The sequence below is a fragment of the Oryzias latipes genome, chromosome 15 (assembly GCF_053564925.1).
Source record: "Oryzias latipes strain Hd-rR chromosome 15, Olatipes_Hd-rR_3.1".
Taxonomy (NCBI): Eukaryota; Metazoa; Chordata; class Actinopteri; order Beloniformes; family Adrianichthyidae; genus Oryzias; species Oryzias latipes.
This window is the reverse complement of record NC_136251.1, coordinates 9497348-9523956: the sequence shown is the minus strand read 5'-3', so window position 1 is coordinate 9523956 and position 26609 is coordinate 9497348. Positions and strand designations below refer to the sequence as shown.

General features: G+C 44.7%; 3 protein-coding genes across 6 annotated transcripts in view; 2 read left to right on the top strand and 1 right to left on the bottom strand.

Annotated features, from left to right (window-relative positions):
* Positions 1–1322: 1322 nt before the first annotated feature.
* On the bottom strand, positions 1323–2714 carry LOC111948798 (uncharacterized). Its single transcript, XM_023963526.2, has 4 exons — positions 2635–2714; positions 2504–2556; positions 1985–2419; positions 1323–1906 (listed from the first exon to the last, which is right to left on the bottom strand). Exons 1-4 carry the CDS (start codon positions 2661–2663, stop codon positions 1422–1424), a joined length of 1002 nt encoding a protein of 333 aa, XP_023819294.1. The 5' UTR covers positions 2664–2714; the 3' UTR covers positions 1323–1421.
* A 3806-nt stretch (positions 2715–6520) lies between these two features.
* LOC105355301 (uncharacterized) overlaps positions 6521–26609 on the top strand; it is a 41962-nt gene continuing 21873 nt past the window's right edge. The window contains exons 1-5 of one of the 3 annotated variants that reach the window (XM_023963532.2): positions 6521–6636; positions 6725–6777; positions 6860–7294; positions 7373–7866; positions 7936–7977. In XM_023963532.2, coding sequence (XP_023819300.1) covers positions 6608–6636; positions 6725–6777; positions 6860–7294; positions 7373–7854 — 999 coding nt within the window. In that variant the 5' untranslated portion in view covers positions 6521–6607 and the 3' untranslated portion in view covers positions 7855–7866; positions 7936–7977. Of the gene's footprint in view, positions 6637–6724; positions 6778–6859; positions 7295–7372; positions 7867–7915; positions 7978–26609 lie in introns of those variants that run through there. The other 2 variants (XM_023963533.2, XM_078931687.1) reach the window with 2 other exon arrangements.
* On the top strand, positions 20798–22269 carry LOC101165690 (uncharacterized). Of its 2 annotated transcripts, XM_023963523.2 has the most exons (5): positions 20798–20909; positions 20990–21042; positions 21128–21562; positions 21641–22151; positions 22222–22269. In XM_023963523.2, exons 1-4 carry the CDS (start codon positions 20881–20883, stop codon positions 22123–22125), a joined length of 1002 nt encoding a protein of 333 aa, XP_023819291.1. In that variant the 5' UTR covers positions 20798–20880; the 3' UTR covers positions 22126–22151; positions 22222–22269. The 2 variants fall into 2 exon arrangements, with proteins under 2 accessions (XP_023819291.1, XP_078787815.1); XM_078931689.1 differs by lacking the exon at positions 20990–21042 and having other exon boundaries at positions 20872–20933.

The window sequence follows — 26609 nt, the reverse complement described above, 5'->3', positions numbered from 1 at the left end:
CAGTAAAATCAGCGCACAAAAGCTCTTTACTAAGTCATGTGATCTCAGTTGGTGGTCACCTGAGTTGACGTCACTGACGTACGACTCGCATTTACTGGGTTAATATCCGATTTGTCTGCTTAAGGCCCGTACACACCGGGACGAATATTCGCCGGGCGTTATTAGCCACATTTTTTGTGTTCACACCCAGGCGATTTTCGCTGACAAGCCGAGCGAATATGCAATTTCATTCCCTGACATTAGATGGCGCTTAATGTAAACAGAAATACTCCTGTACACAAGGTGGCGCTGCGCAACTTTACGCTTCTTAGTCGCTTTTCACCCAGAAGAAGAGCAAGTATTTACGCGCTTGTCAGAATCAAAGAAAACATGATTTCAAGCACCAGTTGCTCCAACTAAATTTTCATTCCATTTATTCAAGTGATAAAATGCAAAATACTTTTAGAGCAGTCCATAGCAACTAAGCCAAAAACATACTGCTTGGACGTTCTTGAGCAAATTAACCAGAAGTTTTCCTAGTGCTGTTTGAAGCACGTCAAGTCACATGACCACAAAAACAAGACCTTCAGGTCAGATCCGTCTAGCAGAGTGGATTTTTGAAAGGGTAAGGTTTCTCAACCCAAGCAATCCTACAGTAGTTGAACTTCCACTTACTGGTATTTCAGATGTCAAGTGGAGAACATTCACATCAAGGCAGCAGACACCATGTTAGGCCCAAAATCGCTTCGAGACACCCAAGAGCACAGAGCTTGGAAATGGAAAGAAAATCACCTTAGGTTCTGTTTCTAGAACAGTCCATTTGGTGGTTCTACACATTTCAGGCAGAAGTAGCATCACTAGTCACAATACCCAACCAGGACAACTTCTGAAAGTTCTTGGATGGCTAAATGGTAGATATTTGCCACAGTGGAGGTCCACTGTTATCTGAGCTCTACCTTTTCAGGAGAGGACCCCTCCTAAGGAACACAGGTTCTAATTTAACCAATTTTTTTTATAAACTGGTAAGCCATGTCTGCCAGCACTCCTTTATGCAGTATAGTTCCAAGCTTTATTAGCAGACTTAAGGCCAACATTACAGGCACATTTAGACTGTTGCACAGGAATCTTCCATTTTCAAAATGGCATTTGTCTTTTACAAAAACAGAATTTCATTTTGCCAACAGCATGACTGAAGGCAACTTCCCTTGTCTCCTCTTTGTAGCGCCACTTTTAGGAGCAACAAAACACGGCAATACATTTTAGTCTGGAAGTCATTCCATGTTTGAAGCCAGTTTATATAATAAAAAAAAAAAATAAAAAAAACCCACAGACACAGGTAAAGCCAAGTTTCCAGATCTGTTTTTATTAGGTCAACCAAAATTAAGCATCCAAGTTCTAAATAAGTCTGAATGTGCTCATGATGTCCACCATGTTGATGAGCCTCAAGATCTCTGGGGATGACCATGGAAGACCTTCTGCTGAAGCTGCTGCTGTTGAGGACCTTGGTCTTCAGAAACATGCTCCTTCAAGTAGTGGATGGATTGGTAGTAGTCTTTGCCCTTCTCATGGTTCTGGCTGAAGGTGGTGTAGGTGCCAGGAGGGTACAGACCATACAGGAGCCTGTAGTCAAAGCCAGGATAAGGAGAACCCCAGAAGCCACCAAGTCCTTGGCCTGGAACAAGCACGCTGGTGAAAGCAGCTCCAGGCTGCGCCGCCTCAGCCGGGTAACCAAACTCTTCCGTCTGCTGCTGGTAGTTGCCAAGTTCAGCTTCCTTCACAATATTGGAAGTCTCTCCGGACTGGAGGACAGGGCCAGCTGGAGGGGCAGGGACTGGTGGCAGGAAGTCACTGGAGCCCACAGCCTGGGCATCAGCTGCTGCTGCTGCTTGCTCAGAGAAAGATGGAGGAGCAACAGCCCACTGGGTTTCTGGACAAACAAGACACTCGTCAGAAAGGGGAGGATTCATGGAGAACAACATTCACAGCAGCTTTTTAGAGGAGTCACCTGGCAGAGCAGCTTGAGCAGGTCCAGGCTGTGTGGAACCAGCTCCTTCATGCAGCACAAACACAGGGGAAGCAGAGCCAACCATTGCTGGGCCCGTCTGAACAAACTGGGAGAAACCAGGAGCCTGCACAGGGACCTGAACTGCCTCAGAGACTCCTGCTGCAGGAACACCGGAAAACACAGGAACAGTAGATCCTGTCTGAACAGCCACAGGGTATCCTGCAACAGCAGAGCTCAAGCTGCTGCCTGATGGAACCATGGGAACAAACTGAGGGACACCAGGATTCTGCACAAACACTGGAACTGGCTGAGAGACGCCGCTTGAATGAGAGCTGTAATGCACAGGAGCAGAGCGGCTCATCTGAGCTCCTCTGTGGGAAGCAAAGTTAGTTGCTGCTTTTTGGTCACCACTGCCATGATCTGTGGATTTGGAGCCTGAAAGCAGAAAGAGCACAAGTTATAAAGAAGATCAACACAACCTCTATGTTGATGTGTCAGCAAAAGGGAATGAAAGATCACCTTTGGCAGGAAAACCACATGATGGAACAACCAGCAGAACAAAAAGGGAAAACCTGAAAATATTTACAAAACGAAAAACATTAGAAAAGTCTTCTAGGATGAACTGCCTTCAAAAGAGCCTCATCTCCTACCCCAGGAAACACCTTGCTGTCTCCATCATGAAGGCCACAGTACAGAAAGGTTCATTGGTGAAGGTTTATCAATGTTAGCAAAGACCAGTCCTGACCAATCAGAGCTTAACGGGTTAACAACAGACAGCTGCTGGACACAATCTTTCAAGAATAGTCAGAAAGTTTATGTGTATTTGTGCATTTATTGTAACTTTGCAAGTAAAACAAGTTGCCCCAGTAAAAAAAAGGACATCTGTTTTATACAGTTGCCAGTCTAAGATTACGCATAAGCAGAGAACATGACAAAATAACAAATAACCCCTCCTTTTAAGGATTTTATATTGAACTTCTATTTTTTACCTCGTCAACAAACAATTTTAGATCTTTAAAACAGCTCTAATAATGTAACAAGGATCATCTCATCTGGTTGCAATCCACATGCTTAGCCATTCATGCAGTTAAATATGACATTATATTTTTACTTTATTTTGTTATTGTGTTTTTTTCTTTAAATAAAGTCTATGTAATACATATTCGATTCCTGACTGCTGTCACTTTATAAATGAAATCTTTCATCAGATACTTGTTTTCATGGACCAAATGTTTTTGAGGCATCTGTTTTCTGTCAGTCCCTGAAATCTCAGTCAATGATCAGCAGCTTCACCGAGGCAGCTCTATTATCCACTAGCAACCAATTTTTTTGGTCAAATATTTCTAATAAAAAACACTGAAAGCGAAAAGTTTTGTTGTAAAAAACAGATGTATGAGGCTCTTATTTTGAACCTGAAAAGGAGTTTTTACTGATCTGAAAAGGATGGATGAACCACAGGATGTTTTTTTTTGACAGTGGAAGGCACTGCCAAAAAGGCATGCACAAAGAGAACATGTGAATTGCACGTGTTTGACCAGAACGCGTACCACTCTGGGGCAGAAAGTGGGTCAAGGTCAGAAACACAACCTGGAGCTGCAGGCAGCTTATGTGTTTGAGACCCGTGAGCCATTTGTTGTCATGCCTTAATGTGTGCCTCCCCACCCTATCAATGAAATGCTCATTGTGATAACCTTCTTTGCTTGAATGGTTCCCATAGTAACCCCATGGTGAAGTAATCTGCGCTTTTCCATGGATGGAAAAGAGAGCATATATTAACTCAGTTTGAACTCTGTGGTGACCTTGAAGAGTGTGGGTCAGAAATGAGCGATGCCATCATCCTGTGTTGAGGCCGCATTAGACATCCTAACGGGGCCACCCCTGATGCAGATGCCACCACCCAGCAATCTGAGTCACTGTCTGGATTTGAGACGCCCCCCTGCAAAACTGTGCCAGACATGCCAGAAAGGGTCTCACTCTGACCACTGAAGGTCACTGTCTGAATTCTTCTTTATAGAAAGTCCAACGAAGGTGATATCGAAGAAATAGAAAATTATTCTGTCTAAATCATGCCGATTGCAGTGTTGAAAAAATAAAGTGCTTGTTAAAAATAAATAAATCATTATTTGACTCAAAAGTTTTACATCTTAAAGTAGATATGGGTGTTTTTTTACAAGTAACCAGGGGGGGGGGGGGGGGGGGGCAACAAAGCGCCGAACCACACAAAGCTTAAAATGATTTGTTAGAAATTCATGCAAGGTTTTCTTACCTTGGACATAATTATTGTGAAAATCTTTTTCAATAAATGAATACTAAACCGCATTCATAGACTGTTAAATTGGTTTTTAAGGTGATCAAATGCATCTTTTTACTTTTTATCAATTGGACTACCACCAACTTAAAACGGTTATTTTCATCATTCGTTGATGTATAATTTGGAAAGCAAATAAAGAAACTTTTTAGAATTCATTCAGATTCACTGAAATGTGTCTCAGAATCAAATGTGTTTCCCCTTTTTTCTAAGAGGTAAGAAGTAGCCATCAATGTAAAGTGATCTTGTTCATAATCATACTGATTGCAGTTTTACAAAAATGAAGATGCTATATTATAATGTTATTTACTTTGTGCAAACAATTTTTCAGCCACCTCAATGTACATTTGAAATGTGTTTCTATGAATAACCACAAGAGGCCGATAAAACACTGATGTAATTATCAAGGAAGGCTTTTTTTAAAAAATAAAAAGATTTAGACAAAACACCTAACATTTGTTTTATAGCCTATCTTTAATTACATACATTATTGGATGGTTTTTCATTTTGCTAAGTGATTAGCTTTTCTGGAGCACTGAAGGCTTTCAGAGACTGTTTAGGTCTGAACAGGTCTCTGTTGAGGTTTTAAAGAATGGGATGTACTGCTTGGGTCACATGTGCAAGATATTAAGGGGGCAGTAGTTTGTTTAACAGACTATTACACTTTTGGATGGACAGGGCTGTCCTTGCCAGATCTTTCAGATCTTTCATCCAAACGGCTTCATCAGTCGGGGCGATGCTGGAATCAATCCACATTTGTATCATCTGTAGCTCTGAACGGCAAAAAGAGAGGCTAAGGTAAAAATACAAGGAGGGGAGGAAGAGGGTGCAAATTGAATTCAGCACTTGTATGGAGGAGGCTAATGGAGGAGGTGTATGGAATGGAGGAGGTGTATGGAAGGAGGATGGAGAAGAGGCAGAAAGATAATGGAGGTGTACAATAGCATAAATCTATGATTGGCTGCAGCAGAAAAAAAGCAGAATCGAGAGTGAAGGCCTGGAGAAAGCTGAAGATTTCATGACCTTGTTCAACAAATTGAGTTCCCCTCAAACATTTTCCTACTCAGAAGTAAACCGACTCGATCTCTGAGGCACTTGCGTTTGGTCCGTGTCTTATGACACCATCCTAGAGCCGGCCTCAGCAGCGTGTCTGCGTCTCGCCCACAAAAACAAACAGCATCCAAATTTTTGCAAAGATGGATGTGCATATTGAACGTATAGAAGGAAAGCGTTTTTGCAGATCACTGCTATAGCTCCACTAAGTGTGTTTGTGTGTGTGTGTTAGCCTGAGGATTGTGCTGGCAGCGCAGACTCTTCCTGGAACGGGCTGCTTTTTACTTTCAATTCAATTTTATTTATATAGCCCAAAATCACAACAACAGTCGTCTAAATGGGCTTTGTACCGGTATTTGTAAAATAAACATAAATCATAAGGATGATGAATACATAGAATTCAATAGGAAAATTCTAAACTGAACAAACTAAACAGACTAAACTAAACTGGGCATTCCTGCCCTTAGACCCTCCTTCACGGTGAGTAATATGGCACTTATCTACTTCACCTCGAGAGAACCCACTCGTTCGTTTGCGTTGATTTTTGTGAAATAACTATAAAACACTCAAACGTGCAAAAAAGTTGATATTGATATGATATAGGCCCTTTAAGGTCAACAAAAGTGTCAGTTCTGTGCATAAATGGATGCACCTCATGAAAATCCTGTCACCTGGGTTACACAAACTTGTAAAAATTAACATTTATGGGATTCAGCTATGATTGTGCAAGTATAGTTAATTTTGACAGAGAGAAAGAGAGTAAATAGTGATAAAAATCAAGTCAAATATGGTCGTTTTGTAGAGATTTGCACTTAATCAATTGCTTTTGTCAAAAAGCACGTTATTTGGATGAAATGAAGATGAAACTGCCACTTGGTTGCCCCTAAACAACTAAATGTAACTCTGTTGTGAGAAATGCACCAAGACAACTGAGAAAAACTGTAAAAATCTGTTGTCTACTAGAAAGTTAAAGGTTTACTTTATGTTTTCTTACATATTCCTATTTATAGAATGAGAGTTTTTTTATGTGTAGTTATTTTTACACCAAAAAGGAATTTTAGAAAATGAAAAAGTATTCACTTCATAAAAAAAATCCCTATTTGTTTGTCAACATTATAACAGTGAAGAGATTTGATAGTCTCTTCCTGAGAGTTTGTCCAGCAGCTGTTTGTTGTTAACCCGTTAAGCTCTGATTGGTCAGGACTGGTCTCTGCTAACATTGATAAACCTTCACCTATGAACCTTTCTGCACTGTGGCCTTCATGATGGAGAAAGCAAGGGTTTTCCTGGGGTAGGACAGAATTTTGGAGGACTATTGTCAGCTTTAATAATGTAATAGAAGAATTTTCTAATGTTTTCCATTTTGTACATATTTTCAGGTTTTCCCTTCTTGTTCTGCTGGCTGTTCCATCATTTGGGTTTCCTGCCAAAGGTAGACTTCCATTCCCATTTGCTGACATCAATGTAGATGAATGTGTGTTCTTCTTCAGAACTTGTGCTCTTTCTGCTTTCAGGCTCCAAATCCACAGATCAGAGCAGTGGTGACCAAAAAGCAGCAACTAACTTTGCTTCCCACAGAGGAGCTCAGATGAGCCGCTCTGCTCCTGTGCATTACAGCTCTCATTCAAGCGGCGTCTCTCAGCCAGTTCCAGTGTTTGTGCAGAATCCTGGTGTCCCTCAGTTTGTTCCCATGGTTCCATCAGGCAGCAGCTTGAGCTCTGCTGTTGCAGGATACCCTGTGGCTGTTCAGACAGGATCTACTGTTCCTGTGTTTTCCGGTGTTCCTGCAGCAGGAGTCTCTGAGGCAGTTCAGGTCCCTGTGCAGGCTCCTGGTTTCTCCCAGTTTGTTCAGACGGGCCCAGCAATGGTTGGCTCTGCTTCCCCTGTGTTTGTGCTGCATGAAGGAGCTGGTTCCACACAGCCAGGACCTGCTCAAGCTGCTCTGCCAGGTGACTCCTCTAAAAAGCTGCTGTGAATGTTGTTCTCCATGAATCCTCCCCTTTCTGACGAGTGTCTTGTTTGTCCAGAAACCCAGTGGGCTGTTGCTCCTCCATCTTTCTCTGAGCAAGCAGCAGCTGATGCCCAGGCTGTGGGCTCCAGTGACTTCCTGCCACCAGTCCCTGCCCCTCCAGCTGGCCCTGTCCTCCAGTCCGGAGAGACTTCCAATATTGTGAAGGAAGCTGAACTTGGCAACTACCAGCAGCAGACGGAAGAGTTTGGTTACCCGGCTGAGGCGGCGCAGCCTGGAGCTGCTTTCACCAGCGTGCTTGTTCCAGGCCAAGGACTTGGTGGCTTCTGGGGTTCTCCTTATCCTGGCTTTGACTACAGGCTCCTGTATGGTCTGTACCCTCCTGGCACCTACACCACCTTCAGCCAGAACCATGAGAAGGGCAAAGACTACTACCAATCCATCCACTACTTGAAGGAGCATGTTTCTGAAGACCAAGGTCCTCAACAGCAGCAGCAGCTTCAGCAGAAGGTCTTCCATGCTCATCCCCAGAGATCTTAAATGGGCCAATTGGTATGTTGCTCACAGCATTACAGTAAACTGATTCTTATTTTAATCTAAGGTTTTGTATTCATTTTCCAGGAATGACTGCTGAAATTGCACAAATAAAAATTATTGAAACAATTCCATAACTGGCATTCTTTCTCTAAATGCATACATCGATGTGCTGCTGGGAATCTTGTTAATGGTGCAGTTAAAATTGGTCCAAATGGGTGCCAATGCAATAAATTTAAGACATCAAATAATTAAAATGAAAAAATATACCATCAGAAATTTTCATGGAATGACAGTTCCAAGTGTTAAACTGCACAGAAATGACACTGCAGAGAGACCAGCCTCCGTGGAGGTTGGAATGCAAAAGCCGCTTTGTTGTTCGTAAATCCAAATCTTGACCATGAAAGCAGTGGATGCCTATGGCAAATTAAACTTCTGTATTTGGATGAATTGATGGGTCGTGAAATGTTCCAATATTAAGCCAGGATTATGAATCGTTGAGACTAAAGCGGAGTCTAAATGCCACACACTGCTCTATCTCTGGGGTTGTTGGGATTGGTTATGGAATTACAGTATTGTAACAGTCTTAACATGCTAAGACTGAGAGATGCATGGATCAGTTTGCAAAGTACAGCGGGGAGTTTGTGGCCTGCCCGTTGTAGCACTTCCGTCTTATTTTTTTCATCTGATTTGAATACTTTGCTAAAATCTGTTCAAAGACAACTGAGCAGGCGTAATCAGGAACTGAGTGAACCTTACAACCGCTCGGGCGCAATTCTGAGCGACCCCACATTTTACAACTAAACGCCTGCAATCCTGAGCTGTTATCCTGTGCGGTCACTTACCCTTTGGCCGCTCGCCTGGGTTTGCACACAGTGTTAAGGGGGTGTTTTTGTCACTTGGGGGTGGTTCTCTTTCAGTTTGATCTGATTGGCTGAAATTTGCATGTCAAATCTGGCGAGGCAGACTTTCTTTTAGAGGCTTGAATAGAAAAGAAACGGCGGCTGTACCATGGATTAAAACGGTAACAAATGCAGTGATTTTCACTTGAGAAAAATTTATAGCACAAAAAAACCAGATGGACTTTCTTACCTTGGTTTTGGGTCGTTAAGGTTTTAATCCACGTTACATCCACTGTTTTCTTCATTCTATTAAAGCCTCTAACGCAGACAGTGGTGGCGAACAAGTTTGACACAAAGAGCCGCAATTTCTAACTGTGATAGTCAAAGAGCCACACTGATCAAAAATGAGTTAGTTGTGATTTATTTTTTCAGTCATCAATCAGCATCCAAAAATTAATTGAAGTCCTTATCTTCTGTACATGAAATGAACAGCCGGGCTAAATTTCTATCAAACACGCCAGGTTCCCTTTCGTCATTGTCAGTCTGTCTCATTGCCTTGCGGCTCCAAAGCTCAAAGAACAGTGCAAGCAGACGTCTCAGCCCAAGCTTAAGTCCTACAATCCAAAAGTGTGGCGTAACTCGCCCGGCGCTGCCCTCCTAGTAAAAGGAGCGGAGGATGGACAGCTTTCCATTGTAATCTGCTGGAAGTTGCTGCGCTCAAGTCGATCTTCCAACACACGCAACCTCGCCTTGTTTCTGCGGAAACTCAGCTGCTGCTGCGTCTTCTTGTCTTGTCGGGGTTTATTTTCCAGTGTCCTTACTTGCGAACCATGGATTCATTTTTTTTTTTTGTTTTTTTTTTTTTGTTTTTTTCTAACTTGTCCTGTCCAACAGCTGGGCAGACAGATGAGAGCTGAGGGCCTCTTGTGTTGGACATATTTTACTTTAACAAGAGGGGTTATTAATCTTCAGACAAACCAAAGGTATGTCTGAAAAAACCCCTTTTGTAATTGAGGCCAAACTTTATTAATTTCAATCATGTTTGAAAATCTTTGGTGTTGGACCGGACGGAAAAGGAAAGAGGGGAAGAAGAGAGAGGGACGTTAGAGAGAGGGGGGGGGGGTAGGAGGGTGATAATAGGACAAGCAACAAGTTTACTGGTTCTTTATCATTATGGTAAGGTTCAAATGTAGTACAAAAAGGGCGGGGCATGTCCACACACACACTCAAATGTTATAAACACACCTGCTAGCTGCAAAAATGTCCACCTGTCGACCTGCACACAAAACAGATAGTGTTCACACGCATACTTATGCTTTAAAACCAACTAGTGTGAAATATTTCAGTCATTCAATCATGCAAACTGTTAGTGCAAAGGTGAGCTAACACCTGTGCTCAGGTGAGTGTTTATGTTCTTCTAAAATGGATGGTGGAACGTGAAAAGGAGGGAGAGTGCCCAGCCATCCCCACCCCAAGACCCCCACCGCAGCAGCAGCGGCATCCCCCCAACGCCACACGGGAACCGGCAGGGAACAACCGCCGCCCGGGCGACCAAGCCCGCCACCCAGGCCAGGGCCAGCGGGGCCGCCGCAAGGCCCCCAGAGCCAGAGAGCAGGGAGGCACGGAGGGAAAGAGAGCGCCACCCCAGCCCAACCAGAAGAGCAGCCCCCCCGCCGCGCCGGGAGAGCCCAACGCAGGGCCCCACCGGAGAAGGACGCCCACAGCCCCAGACGAGCACCCCACCACCACCACCCAGGAGTTCCGGGCATCCCCCCCACCCCAACCCCAGGTACGAGCCAGGACCCCCCAAGGGAGACCCGCTCCGCACTCCAGGCAGCCATCCGCCCGGCCCACGGTTGGTCCAGGGAGGAACAAGGCAGGGGCCTGCCGCCCCCGCCCAGGAGGGGGGAACCCCGGGGAAAAAAGAGGGTCCACAAGGGGTGTTGATGTCTAGGGTGTTGTAAATATGGCCCGACCAGGCTCGGCCACAGTTGGAAATTTGGCGGGGCCCAGCGCTCAGGAGCAAGGACCAGAACCCACCCCCCAAGGACACGAACACCCCCGGCTCAGATGTAATGTGAACCCCCCCACCGCGCGGAGAGAGCCCCGCCGGGCCCAGGAAGCCGGCACCCCGGGGACACGGCCGTCGTTGCAAAGGGGCCCGTACCCCCCACCAGGGAAGAGCTAGGGGACAGATGGTCCTAGGTCCCACCTTCCTTGCAAAATGTGTGTGCGTGTATGTGTGTTTGAGAGGGTGTGTGCGTGCATGTGTGTGTGTTTATGGTAGGATGTATATATTGAGGGGGGAGGGGTGTTTACTAAGGGGGGTGCAGTTAAAATTGGCAGGTAGGGCACTAAGGGGACATCTCCTGATTACTCACAGTGACGTCCCCTCACCCTCCCCACCAAGGGGACCTAAATGTCTAAGGTGCGATTAAAATTGGCGGGTAGGGTGCTAGGAGGACATCTGCCTCTTGCTGGCAGTGATGTCCAAGCACCCCCCCTACCAAGGGCCCTACATGTCTAAGGTGCAAATAAAACCGGAAGAGGGGGGGCCCACTCCAAACGGCAACCATAGGAGGGGGGCCACCGCCTAGTAACCCCCCCCCCAAGGCTCATCGCAGGCTAAGCCCCCCACCCCCTCACCCGGATATGAGGTTATATGAGGAAAGGGGTAAATTGGGGACAGCTGTTAGACTGTCCCCCGGTGGTCAAACAGCTGTCCCCCCCCCCCCCCCCCAGCAAGGGGGCCAGGCCCACCCAGCCCAGGGGCCCCACCCCCGGAGGCCCCGACACCCCAGTCCCAGCACCACCCACCACACACAGAGAGAGAGGAGCCAGAAAGCGTCGCCCCCCCCCCCCCCCCCCCCCCCCCCCCCCCGGAGCAAGCCCACGCCCCCACCCCCAAACGCTGGCCCTAGAAGAGCTCTGGTCAGGCCTCGACGGGGCCGAGGCAGCCAACCGGCCGGGGACACCGCCGATGGCCTCAGCGGAGACCCCGACCCGTCAACCCCCCCTGCCCCGTACCAATAGCGGCCCCCCCCTCCCCAGAATGCCCCCCCACAGGACAGGGCCGACAAGACCCCCCACCCCACCCCAGACCCCGCAGCCGAAGCGGATGACACCCAGTGCGACCGGGGGCCCGAAGAGGGTTGTCCTGTCCCGTCCCAGAGCCAGGGAAGGGCCGATCCCAGCCCCAGGTGTAGATGGGCAGCCCATTCAGCGCCGCTGGGCCCCCCCCCCGAGCTGGGCCCCCCGCCAACCCCCCCCAGCACAGGCAAAGGGACCACCCCCCCAAGCCAAGCCAGACCACCACCCCACCCCCCCACCACGCACCCCCACACCCAAGCCCAGAGGACTGCGCAGCGCCCCAGCCCGCCCCACCCAGGCACCGGACCCGACCCCCCGACCAACTGAGCCCACACCACCCCCCGCCAGGCACCGGAGGCCCCAACCCCCACCCCGGCCCACGGCAGAAGGGCAAGGAGCAGCGACGACCAGGCTCCCCCACCCCCTAAGTCATGGAGTTAGCTATGGGAGACCAGAGAGACCGAATTCTTTCAAAGTTACTTGAACTTTGGGCTGACATTTTTTCCAAGCTGATATGATCAAGCAGCAGATTTCTGTGTTGACTTATATTTATATTTCTCTTGCTTTTCCAATTTTTTAAAATAGTTTTTTTAGCAATGCAAAGAGTTATGAAAATGATAGAGCGTAATCCTCCTTCTACATCGATGGCACTCATGTCACCAAGCACACAAAGTGACGGTGAAGCTGTGATTGAAACCTTAAGCCAGACTGATAGATCGGCACACACCTGCTGCCAGAGAGCCTGGACAGGCGTGCAGAACCATAGTGCATGCGTGTAATTGTCGGGTAGATTACCGTCACAGTGCTGACAAATGTCTGAGTTGCTGAGACCCATCTTGAACATCCTCTGTCCAGTGTAGTAAATTCTGTGTAGAGTTTTGAAATGGATTACCTGCAGATTTGGACTTTTTGTCAGTTTAAAGGTGTTTAGACAAAGTTCTGACCAAAAGCTTTCATCTGTGCTGATGCTCAAATCCGCATGCCATTTTGTTGTCGGAAGTGAAATATTATTATCTAAATTACATAAAAGTTTGTATATTTTGGAGAGAGTTTTATTCATTGAGAAATTGATCAGAGTGGTAACTACATCTGGTAGCTTTAAATCGTTGTCTCTGTATTTAAACTTTTTAGTAATAATTGATTTAAGTTGCTGATATTCCAAGAAGTTATTTATTCCATGTTTGTCTTGAAGTTCCTGGGGAGTTATGAATCTTCTATCAATAATTATGTGCTCTAGTTGTTTTATGCCCCCTGCTTGCCAAGCTGGGAAGTGGATAATTTTTTTGTTTATGAGGATGTCTGGGTTGTTCCAGATGGGTGTCATTTTGCACGGTTGAATTGATGATTTTGATATTTTGAGAAATTCCCACCAGGCTGTTAAAGTGGCATTTATATTAATACTTTTGAAACAATCCTGTTTTTTAACTGTTTGGCTAATAAATGGAAGATCTGACAGGTTGATCTTTCCACATAACGCCTGTTCCAAGTCTAACCATGAGTTGGTTTCTAGATTATTTTTTAACCATTTTAAGATGTATTGTAATCTATTTGCAAGAAAGTAATTGTGGAAGTTAGGTAATTCTAATCCTCCACAGCTTTTTGCAGATTTTAAAGTTTTTAGACTAATTCTTGCAGGTTTATTGTTCCATAAAAAGCTTGATATGGATGAGTCTAATGTTTTGAACCATTTTAATGGCGGTTGTGTGGGAATCATTGAGAAGAGATAATTAACTTTGGGTAAGATTTTCATTTTTACCGTGGCTACCTTGCCCATAAGGGACAGAGGCATGTTGGTCCAGCGTGTTAGGTCATCCTGTATGTTTTTCAGTAATGGGGTGTAGTTTAGCGGCACCAGTTCTGATAGTTTGGGGGAAAAATTGATACCTAGATATTTGATATTTCCTGATTTTACTGTGAGTATTGTGAGTCTTTGCTCCGCATTATTGTTCAGTGGTAATAAAACAGACTTATTTCAATTAATGGAATAGTCTGATATAGAGGAGAATTCATTAATGATTGTTGCCGTTTCATTTACAGAATGTAAATTACTTAAAAACAGTAATATGTCATCTGCATAGAGACTAATTTTATGATGGCTGTGTTTGGTTTTAATTCCTTTAATGCTCTCATTCTGTCTTATTGCTGCAGCTAGAGGCTCAATAAATATAGCAAAAAGAGAAGGAGAGAGTGGGCAACCCTGTCTGGTTCCTCTTCCAAGAAAAAACCTGTTGGAAGTCTGTTTATTAGTTCTAAATGATGCATTGGGGTTGTGATATAATATTTTGATCCATTTGATGAATGCTTCTCCAAAACAAAACTTATGGAGGGCAGCAATAAGGAACTTCCAATTTACTTTGTCAAAGGCTTTTTCAGCATCCAGTGATAGTATAGTCATTTCCTGGTTTTTGATGGTGGCAAAGTCTATTATGTTAACGAGTCTGCGGACATTGTCCTCCGAGTGTCTGCCTTTGATGAATCCAGTTTGATCAAAGTCAATTATGTGAGGAGTGACTTTTTCTATTCTCTGTGCTAGTGCTTGGCAGATAATTTTTATATCTGCATTAATTAAAGAAATGGGGCGATAGCTTGAAGGACTCGTGGGGTCTTTGTCTGGTTTTAGAAGAAGGATAATTTTGGCGGAGTTCATGTTAGGTGGTAGAGATTGGCTTTCATTGATAAATTTTACCGTTTTATAAAACGTTGGTGCCAGTTGTTCCCAGAATTCCTTATAAAACTCTGCAGGAAAGCCGTCGGGTCCTGGTGCTTTGCTGTTAGGCATAAGTAACAGAGCTTCATGAAGCTCAGACAACGAGAGCGGAGAGTCTAAATTTGTGATTTGATCTTCGTTTAACCTGGGCAGGTTTACATTGTTGAGAAATGAGTTGATGCTTTGTTCTGATGGATTGATCTGTGGAGTGTATAAGTTTTGATAAAAGTCTTTAAACGCATTATTAATTTTTACCGGGTCATGGGTGACATTCCCTGTTTGGTCCATAATAGAAGTGATTGTTGATTTTTCTTTATTAATTTTGAGCTGATTAGCTAGAAATTTGCCAGATTTATTTGAGTTTTCATATCTTTCCAGTCGAAGCCCTTGTATCTGGAATTGTGTTTGTTTATTGATGATGTCATTTAACTGCAGCTTTAAATTTTTCAGGTCACCCAGTATGTGTTCCTGTGCAAAAGCAGCCTCCAGGGTTTTGATTTTATTTTCTAGTTCTAATAAATCTGCTTTCTCTTTGCGTTTTTTATGCGTTGAATAAGAGATGATTTTCCCTCTCATGACTGCTTTTGCTGTTTCCCAAAGAATACTTGGTGATATTTCAGAAGTATTGTTGAATTCTAAGAAGGTTGCCCACTCTTTTTTAAAGAATTCAATAAATTCCTGGTCTTTTAACAGAGACGTATTAAACCTCCAGATTGAACCTGAGGGTGTGGGTACTTCCCTTGAAATAGTAACAGAAACTGGTGCATGGTCACTGATAATAATTGGATGAATGTTGGAACTTTTGATTTCTTTCAAAAGGGAGTTACTGACTAATAAATAATCTAAACGAGAGTGTGAATGGTGAACTGGAGAAAAAAAGGTGAACCCCTTAGCGTTTGGATGACATGAGCGCCAAGCGTTGCAGAGACCCAGATCATTCATGTACTGCTGTAGGATACATGCAGAGCGCCATGTACGCTGGTTTGCTACTATGCTGAGTCTGTCAAGTTCAGGGTCCAAAACAAGGTTGAAGTCTCCTCCTATAATTATTGTGGAGTCAGAGTGAGCTGAGAGTGAGGTGAAGAATCTGTGAAAGAAGGAAGAGTCGTCAACATTCGGGCCATAGATACTGGCGATGCAAAAGTCCTTATTCTGAATGGATATATTAATGATTACAAATCTGCCTTCTGGGTCAGTAGCTGTATCCGTATGAGTAAATGTAACATTTTTATTAATCAAAACTGCAACCCCTCTTTGTTTGGAGTTGAAACTGGCAGAATACATAACTGGATACTGGGAACAGCACAGGAGATGACCAGCTGATAAAAATAAATGGGTTTCCTGCAGTAAAGCTATATCTGCTTTAAGATCATCCAGGTGATTTAACACTTTCAATCTCTTTGGCCCAGAGCCAAGTCCACGCACATTCCAGCTAACAATGTTAAGACTGTTCATAGCTGTTCAAACCGGGAGAGTGCAAGGCTAAATAGTGCGTGTGCCCGTCCGTGTGCGCTTGCCCGCTGTGCGTACTGAAAAGCGCTGTGCGTTGTGGGTAAACGTGTCTTGGCTGTGAGCTGCATGTTGCGTGTGAGCCTAAGTGAGGTTTTTGCAGTTTATCAACGTGTGTGTGCGGGATCGCGTGTGCATGCTCTTATGCGAGCTAGTATGCGCGCGCGCCCGTTCCGTACATAAATAAATACTCACCGTGGTTGCGTTGACTTTACCTGATTCACATATGAGGAAATGGGAAGGGGGGGGACAAGAGAAAAGAGAGAGGAAAAGAGAAAGAAGAAAAAACAAAAACAACGAAACAACAACAGAAACATGAATGTGAGAGAAAGAAAAGACAGTTTTCCTGAGAGGTGTGGATCATTGATGATCCGATTATTTCCTATTCAATTAAATAAGTTTGCGGGTTTCTTCTGGGCAGCGCAGGTGTCAGTGCGCCTCTGAAAGCCTTCAGCACAGCCAGGGTGTTACCTCTGGGTCCCGGAACAGCTTGACGTTCACAAAAAGTTTATCAACGGCAACCACCGCACAGGCTCCAGCAGACAGGTGCTTCCTCCTCAGCGGGAAGAGGATTTTCCGCCGGCGGAGGATCTCGCCTGGAAACTGATCATTCACGCTGTAATGCGTGCCTTTCAGATCTTGGCCTCTGCTTTTTACCAGTTCCTTTTGTTTATAATGTTCAAATTTGGCAACAATAGGACGGGGACGCTGATTGTCCGGCCTTTTTCCTCCGAGCCGGTGAACCCTGTGGAAGGAGATCTGGACTTCTTCCTTGGGGAGCTTCAGGTGGACCTCTATGAAGGACTTAACAATGTTCTCCGGGTCTTCTCCTGCCTCTTCTGGAATCCCTGCGATCACTAGGTTGTCCCTCATGCTCCTCGCCTGAAGATCCAGGAGGGTTTCCTTGATGGATCGGTTTTCCTCAGAGAGACGGGCGGTGTCGTGGCCCAAGGTCTTGACGGTCTCTCCGAGGGCCTGGTTCTCCGCTGCGAGCTCCTGCACCTGCTGTTGGCTGAACTCCAGAGACTCTTGCAGACCTTGGAATTCCTTATGGAGGATCTCCAGCAGATTTAAACGGCAATCAAAGCTGGAGAGCTTTTTATCAATTGAATCCAGGATATCACTCATGTTGCTGCCTGGGGAGGAGGCAGCCCCCGGGGAGTTTTCGGGGCGGCCTCGTTTGGTGGACGGAGTGACTGTGTTGGATTTCCTCATGACGCAGGTATTGAAACACTCGTCGATGTAATTCTCCAGATCCTCCAGGTCATCCAGGCTGACAAATGCTTGACAAACTTTTTATTTTATTTTTTAACTTTCTGGATTATTTAAGTATGGCGGTGTAATGAAATAAATCAAAAATGTTTGTTCACAACTTACGCGCTGCTAAGTAAACTCACCACACTCCTCTCGTCGGCTCTCGCGATACTACAGCATCACGTCCGATCCCTCAATCCCTCAATGGATTCATTTTCTTGAATTCTCTGGGAGCTGCAGTTCGGTTAAGTTAGAAAGATCTTCACAGATTCAGACTATCTGCCTCAATAACTCTTCTGATAAACGTTCAAATGTGTCAGCTAGTATCTCAACCGTTTTGTATTAACCCAGAAAGTGAACCACAAATGAGAGTGAGAGCGTGGAATGACGAGGCCAGGGAGAGACTGATAGACTGTTTTCAGACCACGGACTGGAAGACACTCTGCAGCTCTCATGGGGATGACATCGACAGCCTGACCCACTGCATCACTGACTACATCAGCTTCTGTGTAGAGAACACTGTACCAACTCGGAGGGTGCAGTGTTTCTCCAACAGCAAGCCCTGGGTGACCCCTGAGCTGAGAGCCCTACTGAAGGAGAAGAGGAGGGCTTTTATTTCAGGGGACAGAGAGGAGCAGAGGAGAGTTCAGCATGAACTCAAATACAAAATCAGACAGGCCAAGAACAGCTACAAGAGGAAACTGGAGAAGCGGCTGGAGAACAACAACGTTCGAGGTGTGTATAGAGGTCTAAAGACTGGTCATGGACAGAGAGCAGACACAGTGGCATCTGATGAAGACCAGGGCTTGGCCAACGAGTTAAATCTGTTCTTCAACAGGTTTGACTCCAGCCCTCCCCCCTCCACTTCACACACCTCCAGCCCAGCAGCTAAACCAACCCCCACCCCAAGCACTCTCATCACTACACACCACCCCCATCCACAGCCATACCATCTCTGCCCCCCACCTCCACCCCCCTTTGCCTCACTTCTGATCAGGTGAGGAGAGAACTGAGGCGACTTAAGACCAGGAAAGCTGCAGGTCCAGACGGCATCGGACCCGGACTGCTCAGGGACTGTGCTGACCAGCTCTGTGAGGTGGTCACTTGCATCTTCAACCTGAGCCTGGAGACGGTCCCGGTCCTGTGGAAGACCTCCTGTGTGGTTCCAGTTCCTAAGATGGTGCACGCTAAGGAAGCAAAACACTACAGACCAGTAGCCCTGACCTCCCACTTGATGAAAACCATGGAGAGACTCATCCTCAGCCACCTCCACTCAGTGGTCAGCACCGAAACGGACCCGCTGCAGTTTGCCTACAGGCCGAACATCGGGGTGGATGACGCTGTCACTCATCTACCTGCTGCGCCGGGCCCTGAATCACCTGGAGGACGTCGGAACCGCTGTAACGGTCATGTTCTTTGACTTCTCCAGCGCCTTCAACACCATACGGCCAGCTCTGCTGAGAGAGAAGCTGGAAGGGGCTGGAGTGGATGGACGACTGACTGCATGGACGACCGACTACCTCACCAACAGACCACAGTATGTGAGGTTACACAACTGTGTGTCAGTGGTGGTGGTTTCCAGCACTGGTGCTCCTCAGGGGACGGTGCTCTCACCGTTCCTTTTCACCCTTTACACATCAGACTTTACCTACAACACCGGCAGTTGCCACCTCCAGAAGTTCTGTGATGACTCGGCCATTGTTGGCTGTGTGTCGGGGGGGGAACGCGCTAGAGTACAGGTCAGTCATCAAGGACTTTGTGGACTGGTGTGAGTGTAATCGCTTGTGCTTGAACACCAGTAAGACAAAGGAGATGGTGATTGACTTCCGGAGAAGAACACCGCAATTCACACCGGTGAGCATCCAGGGCTTGGACATTGAGGTAGTGGACAGTTTTAAGTACCTGGGTGTTCACCTCAACGAGAAACTGGACTGGACTCACAACACAGATGCCCTGTATAAGAAGGGCCAAAAGTCGCCTCCACCTCCTGAGGAGACTGAGGTCCTTTGGAGTGTGCAGGCCTCTTAAGGACTTTTTATGACTCTGTGGTAGCCTCTGTCATTATTCTTCTCTGCTTTTTGAACTGCTGTAACAATTGAATTTCCCCAATGTGGGATCAATAAAGAATGTCTCTGTCTAAATGCATTTCTAAAGAAAGAAGATTGTTTCTTTTTTTTCGCCTTTTAATCAGAATTGTTCACTTCAAGTTGTGAATGCAGACATGCAGCGAGCCGGCTGCCAAGGGACCGTAGTGCAAACTCTGTGAAACAACATTCTTTCCTCAAAAACAGTTCGATCACCCTGTCCTGTAGATTATCGTGCTTCAGTTCTGTCAAGAAGTCCTTTTCTATTGCTGAGAGCCGAGTCTGTCCAGTTGTGTTTCTGCATAGGTTTAATTCGCTTTAGAGGCAAAAATGTCCGCTCGACAGATGCAGTGGACACGGGGATGGTCAATGCCAAACACTCAAATCTGTACACCTGCTCACAATGTCACTAAGGTTTTTCTGATGAAGGAATTCAAGGAGATCAGTGGGAGATTTTCCCTGCAAAATCCTCCATGGAGTACATTCCTGTCAGCTCTGTTTTTAACTGAGACGGATTTAAAAAGTGTTTCGTGGCTGATCCAGATAATCAGCAGATAAAGGAGGTTACTGAAAAACTAGCAATGATGGGCCAGGAATCCAAACATACCAACACATTATTACTGGTGCAACAAAAATGGCGAGCGATATAGAGCTATCCAGCCATTCAGTTTTGAGCTAGATGCCAGCAAAGACCACGTAGAAAACAAGAATTATTGTTAGACTTCTGCAGAAGGAGAAGCCCGTCTGTCACTGTCATAGAGGAGTTCTGTCTTACCAGTGCATGGAGCCTCTTTTTATTGAAAGCTGAAGGTTGTAGACATGAACATAGGTCATTCAATCAGGCAGAACAGGAACATCATATCTTGTGCAATCAGCACTTTTCACACAAGTGTTTTCTTACTGAAAGATAAAACTGAGACAATCATATTAGCATATTACGTAAATGAAAATTACGTAAAATAGGTCTTTAAAAACCCATTTCAATGAGAGGAAAAAATATACTCTTATTATCTAAAAATTCTAATAAAAGAAACACTGATTGGTTTCACTAAAAATAAATTGGTGATTAATTGATGAGATAAAGGAAAATGTTCCTATCAAATAATAATAATAATAATACAAAGGTTGCAACGTGAATGGGGATGTGTGTCCTGTAGATAAACAGTGTGCGCTGTTTGCGGACATGTATACAATTTCTAAAGGGAGAAAACAATTTTCAAATGTGCAAACCTTTTTGACACATTCTTCAAAAACATTTCTCATACAAAGAAAAATTGTTTGTTTTTTGTTTACAGATTTAAAATAAATATGTGTATCTGGACATTGTATTAAAATTGCTAAATACTTTGAAAATTCGGAGGTGGAGCTTATTTTGTGTATTACAAAAATATGACTATTATGACAGTACAAGTCAAAATAGTCTCTTCCTGAGAGCTTGTCTCAAGCAGCTGTTTGTTGTTAACCCGTTAAGCTCTGATTGGTCAGGACTGATCTCTGCTAACATTGATAAACCTTCACCAATGAACCTTTCAGAACTGTGGCCTTCATGATGGAGACAGCAAGGGTTTTCCTGGGGTAGGAAAGAAGTTTTGAAAGCAGGTCAGCTTTAATGTGATAGAAGAAATTTCTAATGTTTTCTATGTAAATATTTTCAGCTTTTCCCTTTTTGTTCTTCTGGTTGTTCCATCATGTGGGTTTCCTGCCAAAGGTGCTTTTTTTATTCCCTTTAGATGACACATCAGCATAGATGGGATGTTTATCATCTTCAGAACTTGTGCTCTTTCTGCTTTCAGGCTCCAAATCCACAGATCAGAGCAGTGGGGACCAAAAAGCAGCAACTAACTTTGCTTCCCACAGAGGAGCTCAGATGAGCCGCTCTGCTCCTGTGCATTACAGCTCTCATTCAAGCGGCGTCTCTCAGCCAGTTCCAGTGTTTGTGCAGAATCCTGGTGTCCCTCAGTTTGTTCCCATGGTTCCATCAGGCAGCAGCTTGAGCTCTGCTGTTGCAGGATACCCTGTGGCTGTTCAGACAGGATCTACTGTTCCTGTGTTTTCCGGTGTTCCTGCAGCAGGAGTCTCTGAGGCAGTTCAGGTCCCTGTGCAGGCTCCTGGTTTCTCCCAGTTTGTTCAGACGGGCCCAGCAATGGTTGGCTCTGCTTCCCCTGTGTTTGTGCTGCATGAAGGAGCTGGTTCCACACAGCCAGGACCTGCTCAAGCTGCTCTGCCAGGTGACTCCTCTGAAAAGCTGCTGTGAATGTTGTTCTCCATGAATCCTCCCCTTTCTGACAAGTGTCTTGTTTGTCCAGAAACCCAGTGGGCTGTTGCTCCTCCATCTTTCTCTGAGCAAGCAGCAGCTGATGCCCAGGCTGTGGGCTCCAGTGACTTCCTGCCACCAGTCCCTGCCCCTCCAGCTGGCCCTGTCCTCCAGTCTGGAGAGACTTCCAATATTGTGAAGGAAGCTGAACTTGGCAACTACCAGCAGCAGACGGAAGAGTTTGGTTACCCGGCTGAGGCGGCGCAGCCTGGAGCTGCTTTCACCAGCGTGCTTGTTCCAGGCCAAGGACTTGGTGGCTTCTGGGGTTCTCCTTATCCTGGCTTTGACTACAGGCTCCTGTATGGTCTGTACCCTCCTGGCACCTACACCACCTTCAGCCAGAACCATGAGAAGGGCAAAGACTACTACCAATCCATCCACTACTTGAAGGAGCATGTTTCTGAAGACCAAGGTCCACAACAGCAGCAGCAGCAGCTTCAGCAGAAGGTCTTCCATGGTCATCCCCAGAGATCTTGAGGCTTGTAGCTGTGATTGGTTCATAGGTATGCTGCACTCTGATACTTGAAAGTCTTTAATGTTTTACTTTCTTGAACATATTTACTCTCTCCACAGGCTCAGCAGCTGAAATGTTTGACAAAATAAAAACTGATTTGTAAGTCAGTTTCAGCTGTTAAAACTCTTCAATCCAAATCTAGAGCGCTGATATTCACATGTGCATCTGGGTTTTCAGTTTCACACCTGTCATGGTTAAAGTCAACTCATTTTAAATGTCAAAGGGGCTATCTCTGAAAAGAATCCCTCCCACACATTACTCTAAAGGCCCGTACACACCGGGATTAATTTTGCGCGCGATTTTCGTCGACGTTTAACGCCTCGTGACTAAACAAAGGGCACCAATGAGTGTGCACACAAACGCGAAAAAACGCCACGCGTCACAAAAAAAACGCCTTTTTTTTTTGACACGTCAATCTATTCGACCAATGAGGAAATGGCGCTTTTGCACACGTGTCTGGAGCCTCTGAAGTTACAGTAAAGCACAACTTTGGGGCGCTCAAACACAAAACAGCCTTGCTGAGCACACCAGCGAAGAAGATAGACGCAGAGTAGCATCTACACTGCCGCAAAAAAATAATGACGGACATTCTAAAATATCCCCAAACCAATAACCAGTTGGAGCAACTGGTGCTTGAAATCATGTTTTCTTATGACTCTGACAACCGTGTTAACTTCTGAGTGAAAAGCAACTTTAAGAAGCGCAAAGTTGTGCACCGCCACCTTGTGTACAGGAGTATTTCTGTTTACATTAAGTGCCATCTAATGTCAGGGAATGAAATTGCATGTTCGCTCGGCTCGTCAGCGAAAATCGCCTGGGTGTGAACACAAACGTGGCGAAAAAAGCTGGCAAATATTCGTCCCGGTGTGTACGGGCCTTAAGGAGCCAAAGATCGTTTGAGTTTGTCTGTGGAAACTGGAATCCAGGAGGAGCTATAGACAGCCTCGAAGTGTAACCTAAGGCATAAACTTGAGTCAAACTGGGTCCTATACTGAATATTGTCCTTATGCAAGCAGTTGGCCACGATAGACTTGGGGGGGGGGACCCTTGGGCTATGTAATGGAAAAAGGACTATCCTCGCTGAAGTTTTGAATCTTGTACATGAGGTCCATGCACAAGTGCTGATGTGGTGGCAAAGCAGTTCAACTGAAGGAATGTCTGTGGTGCCTCCGTAAGGAGAATATCTTAAGATGAAAACCACATTGCATCCACCACCTTGTCCTCTGGCACTGCAGTTCTGTGACCCGATGGTGACACTTCCCTGGTTCTGCAGCAGCCAAATCCCGAATCCCCTTTAGTTATCCTGGCTGCAGGACTGGATATGGATGTTGACTGTTCTTGGTAGGGGAGGGAGCAAAACCTCTGGAATTTACCAGAGTACTCCACCCCATAAACCAGTGCATGTTGGAGCACATGGGTTGTCATGTTTTCTCTCTAGATCAAGAAACGGCTGCTTGCTCGCTTCAATACAAAAAGCTCTCGGCCCCCCCCCGTTAACATTTGAAAAAGCCAAAGCACACACCAAGAGATCGAGGGGAACAAAGCAGGGATTTGGGGGGGGAGTTTTCTAACCACTACACCACAGTGCAGGCCAATTTCTAAATGGCTCTATTCTACAGATTTTATTTTATCATTGGCAGTTAACTCTTTAGATTTTAACAAGGGCTATAACACTCATTGGTAAGGTGAGAGGCTACATGCAGGAATGCAGGGTTCGTTCCTTAACGCTACTGCCTCCTGAGCGCGGTTTGACTGGAGCTCACCGCTTCCCCAGGGGATGGGTCAAATGCAGAGAATTTCCCCATTGTGGGATAAAGTATTGATAAAACTGAAAGGAAAAAAAAATCAAACCAGCAGTTTTAATTTTATACTCACATTTTGTGTTCAGTTGATCTTTAAGTCTGCTACATGGTTCTGCATTTTCTCTGAAAAAAATCCATTCAATGCAGTTACTGTAAGCAGCAGGGTTTACATTTTTGATTTTCAATGTCAATGATAAACATTGCAGGAACTGGCCTTGAAGCAGACCATGATTACATTGCATATTTGTCAAAATTAGCTTCTTTCAAATGTTCAGCTGTATATACTATGTTTCCATCAATTCACATTCAGGTCTTTTGATCTAAAATGTTCACAGTGGTATTTTATGCCATTTTGGGCCAAAAAAAATAATTTGACAGTTTCTGCAGAGCGGCAGAACTTCCAGAAGTGCCTCCAAGTTGTGGGCGTGGCTGCTGGTGCATAATTTAGACTTTTCTATAAGACAAGTTAATTTTCATAGGAGTGGTTCTCCTCAGAGTCCTTCAAATGTTTCTCTTGAAGCCATAACAGTAAAGACCTATTATGAAAGTTTAAGTCCAAATAATTAGTTGCTCAATGCCCCCAGAGAAATACCATGCTTAATTGAGCAAGATTAAAGACTCAAATTTGACTTCACTGATCTTCAATTTCATTAAGAAGTCATAGCCCCCCCCCCCCCCCCCCAGTATTTAATGAGCACTGCTTCTCTTGGACAAGATTTCTAATTTCTAACAATTTTAGGCCTTAACGTTTCTTTTAAAACACTTCGAACATGGCTAATGAGTTTTAAATTTTTACTTTCAATAGTTTATTCCAATATCAGTTTGTGGTAGTGATGCTGGGCCCTTCCCTTAACCACTGTTGAATATCCTTTTATTGTAAATTCTTCATTTAGGGAGAACATTACATATAGATTCTTTTGATCCTTTATTCTGTAAAAGTTCAGCCATCAGTCCTGGAAATATTGTACTAAAAGAAAATTTAGACAAGGAACAATGTGCCTTCTTAATATTTGACCAACATACCCATTATGCCACCAGGTCAATGAACCTCAAGATCTCTGGGGATGATCATGGAACACCTTTTGCTGAAGCTGCTGCTGACCTTGGTCTTCAAAAACATGCTCCTTCAAGTAGTGGAAGGATTGGTACAACAAAGATTATCTCATAAATTCCCATTGTTTATTTTTAAGAAGTTTTTAAAATTTAAATATGGATAATTTTTGCTCAAAATTGCAGCTTAGAGAGTAATTTTCTGACAATCTTTGCTGTAGTAAGACAATAGGGTCATGATTAGTCAGTACAGAAAGTTTGGTGACAAAAGCTTCAGTATCTTTAGAGCTACTGAGCACCTTTATTTTGAATCATATCTCTTAAAACGTTAAAAACTATATTAAATATATTAAAGATAGAATTTCTCAGAAAATATTGATAGTAGCATGACTATGCAGACAAGTCGTCATTACCATCTCATATAAATGTAGACATTTATTCAGTTAGGTCTTATAAAACATTACAAACTAAATCATAGAACTCATCAGTGGGATTACTCCAAAATTTTTTGGCATTTTTCTAATTTTGTGCAACACCAACAGTAGAAATCCTCCAAAAACTTCATAAAAAATGATCAATTGTTTATTTCTGATCTCTGCTGCTCTCTTTATGTCAAATACTGACACCAACTAAACCAGAGAAAAGACACGTCATAAAAATATCTACAATTTTGCTAAATAATTACATTATTAACATGAGCTGCCCCTTCCTTATGACACGGGTCCGTCTATATGACGGGAGGTGCAGCTGCAGCCTAGAGTTGATTGTTAGAGTGAAAAAGACTCCCAATTACATACCTGTTAGTGTGATTCACCCAGCCACCGGTGAGTTGCCCCCCCTTTCGATTTTTTTGACTTGTTATGTTGCAAAGACTTCAGTAACAATGGCTGCAAGTGTCTTGCAGCAGAGGGTGGTGGTCACGTGCACGTAGGGTCTGCTGTGTTGGAGCGGGGAATTGTGGGAAATAAGCCCCATTGCCTGCTCTGGTCGAAATTGGGTTGAGCACGGGTTTTTCTTCTGCCTAAGTGCCTTTTCATGTGGCTGTTTTACGTTGTTTCACTCTTAGTTATTTCATACTTTTTTTTTGTGCACCATAAGTGTGGAGAGGGGAGAGGATGAAGACATGGGTGCGATGTTCAGTGTCAGTTGTGTCATAATAAAAGCGCAAGGTGCTGGTTGTAGCAGGCATGTCAGAATAAAAGCTGAAAGTCTCTTCTTTGATTTAGCCATTTCCTTTTGTGTAATGCTGCGGGGAAGGTTAATGCCGGCCCCTAATATGTGCCGCCCTGGGCCACCGCCCACCTCGCCCATATCAAAAACCGCCACTGCTCATTAAAGTGCTGAAAAAAACAATCTTTTTTAATTAGAAATGCAATTGTAGTTCACTCTCTGTGTTAATACAAAATGATTGAGATACTTGCTGTCACATTTGAAAGTTTATCAGAAGAGTTATTGAAGCAGGAAATCCAAATCTGTGAAGCTTTGTCTAACTTTACCAAGTTCTCCGAGTGCTGCACTCTGATTGGTTGACTGCCCCCTCCCTCCCCCCCTAGTTCCATTATCGGACAGAGATCAGATTTGACACAAGTTTCTCG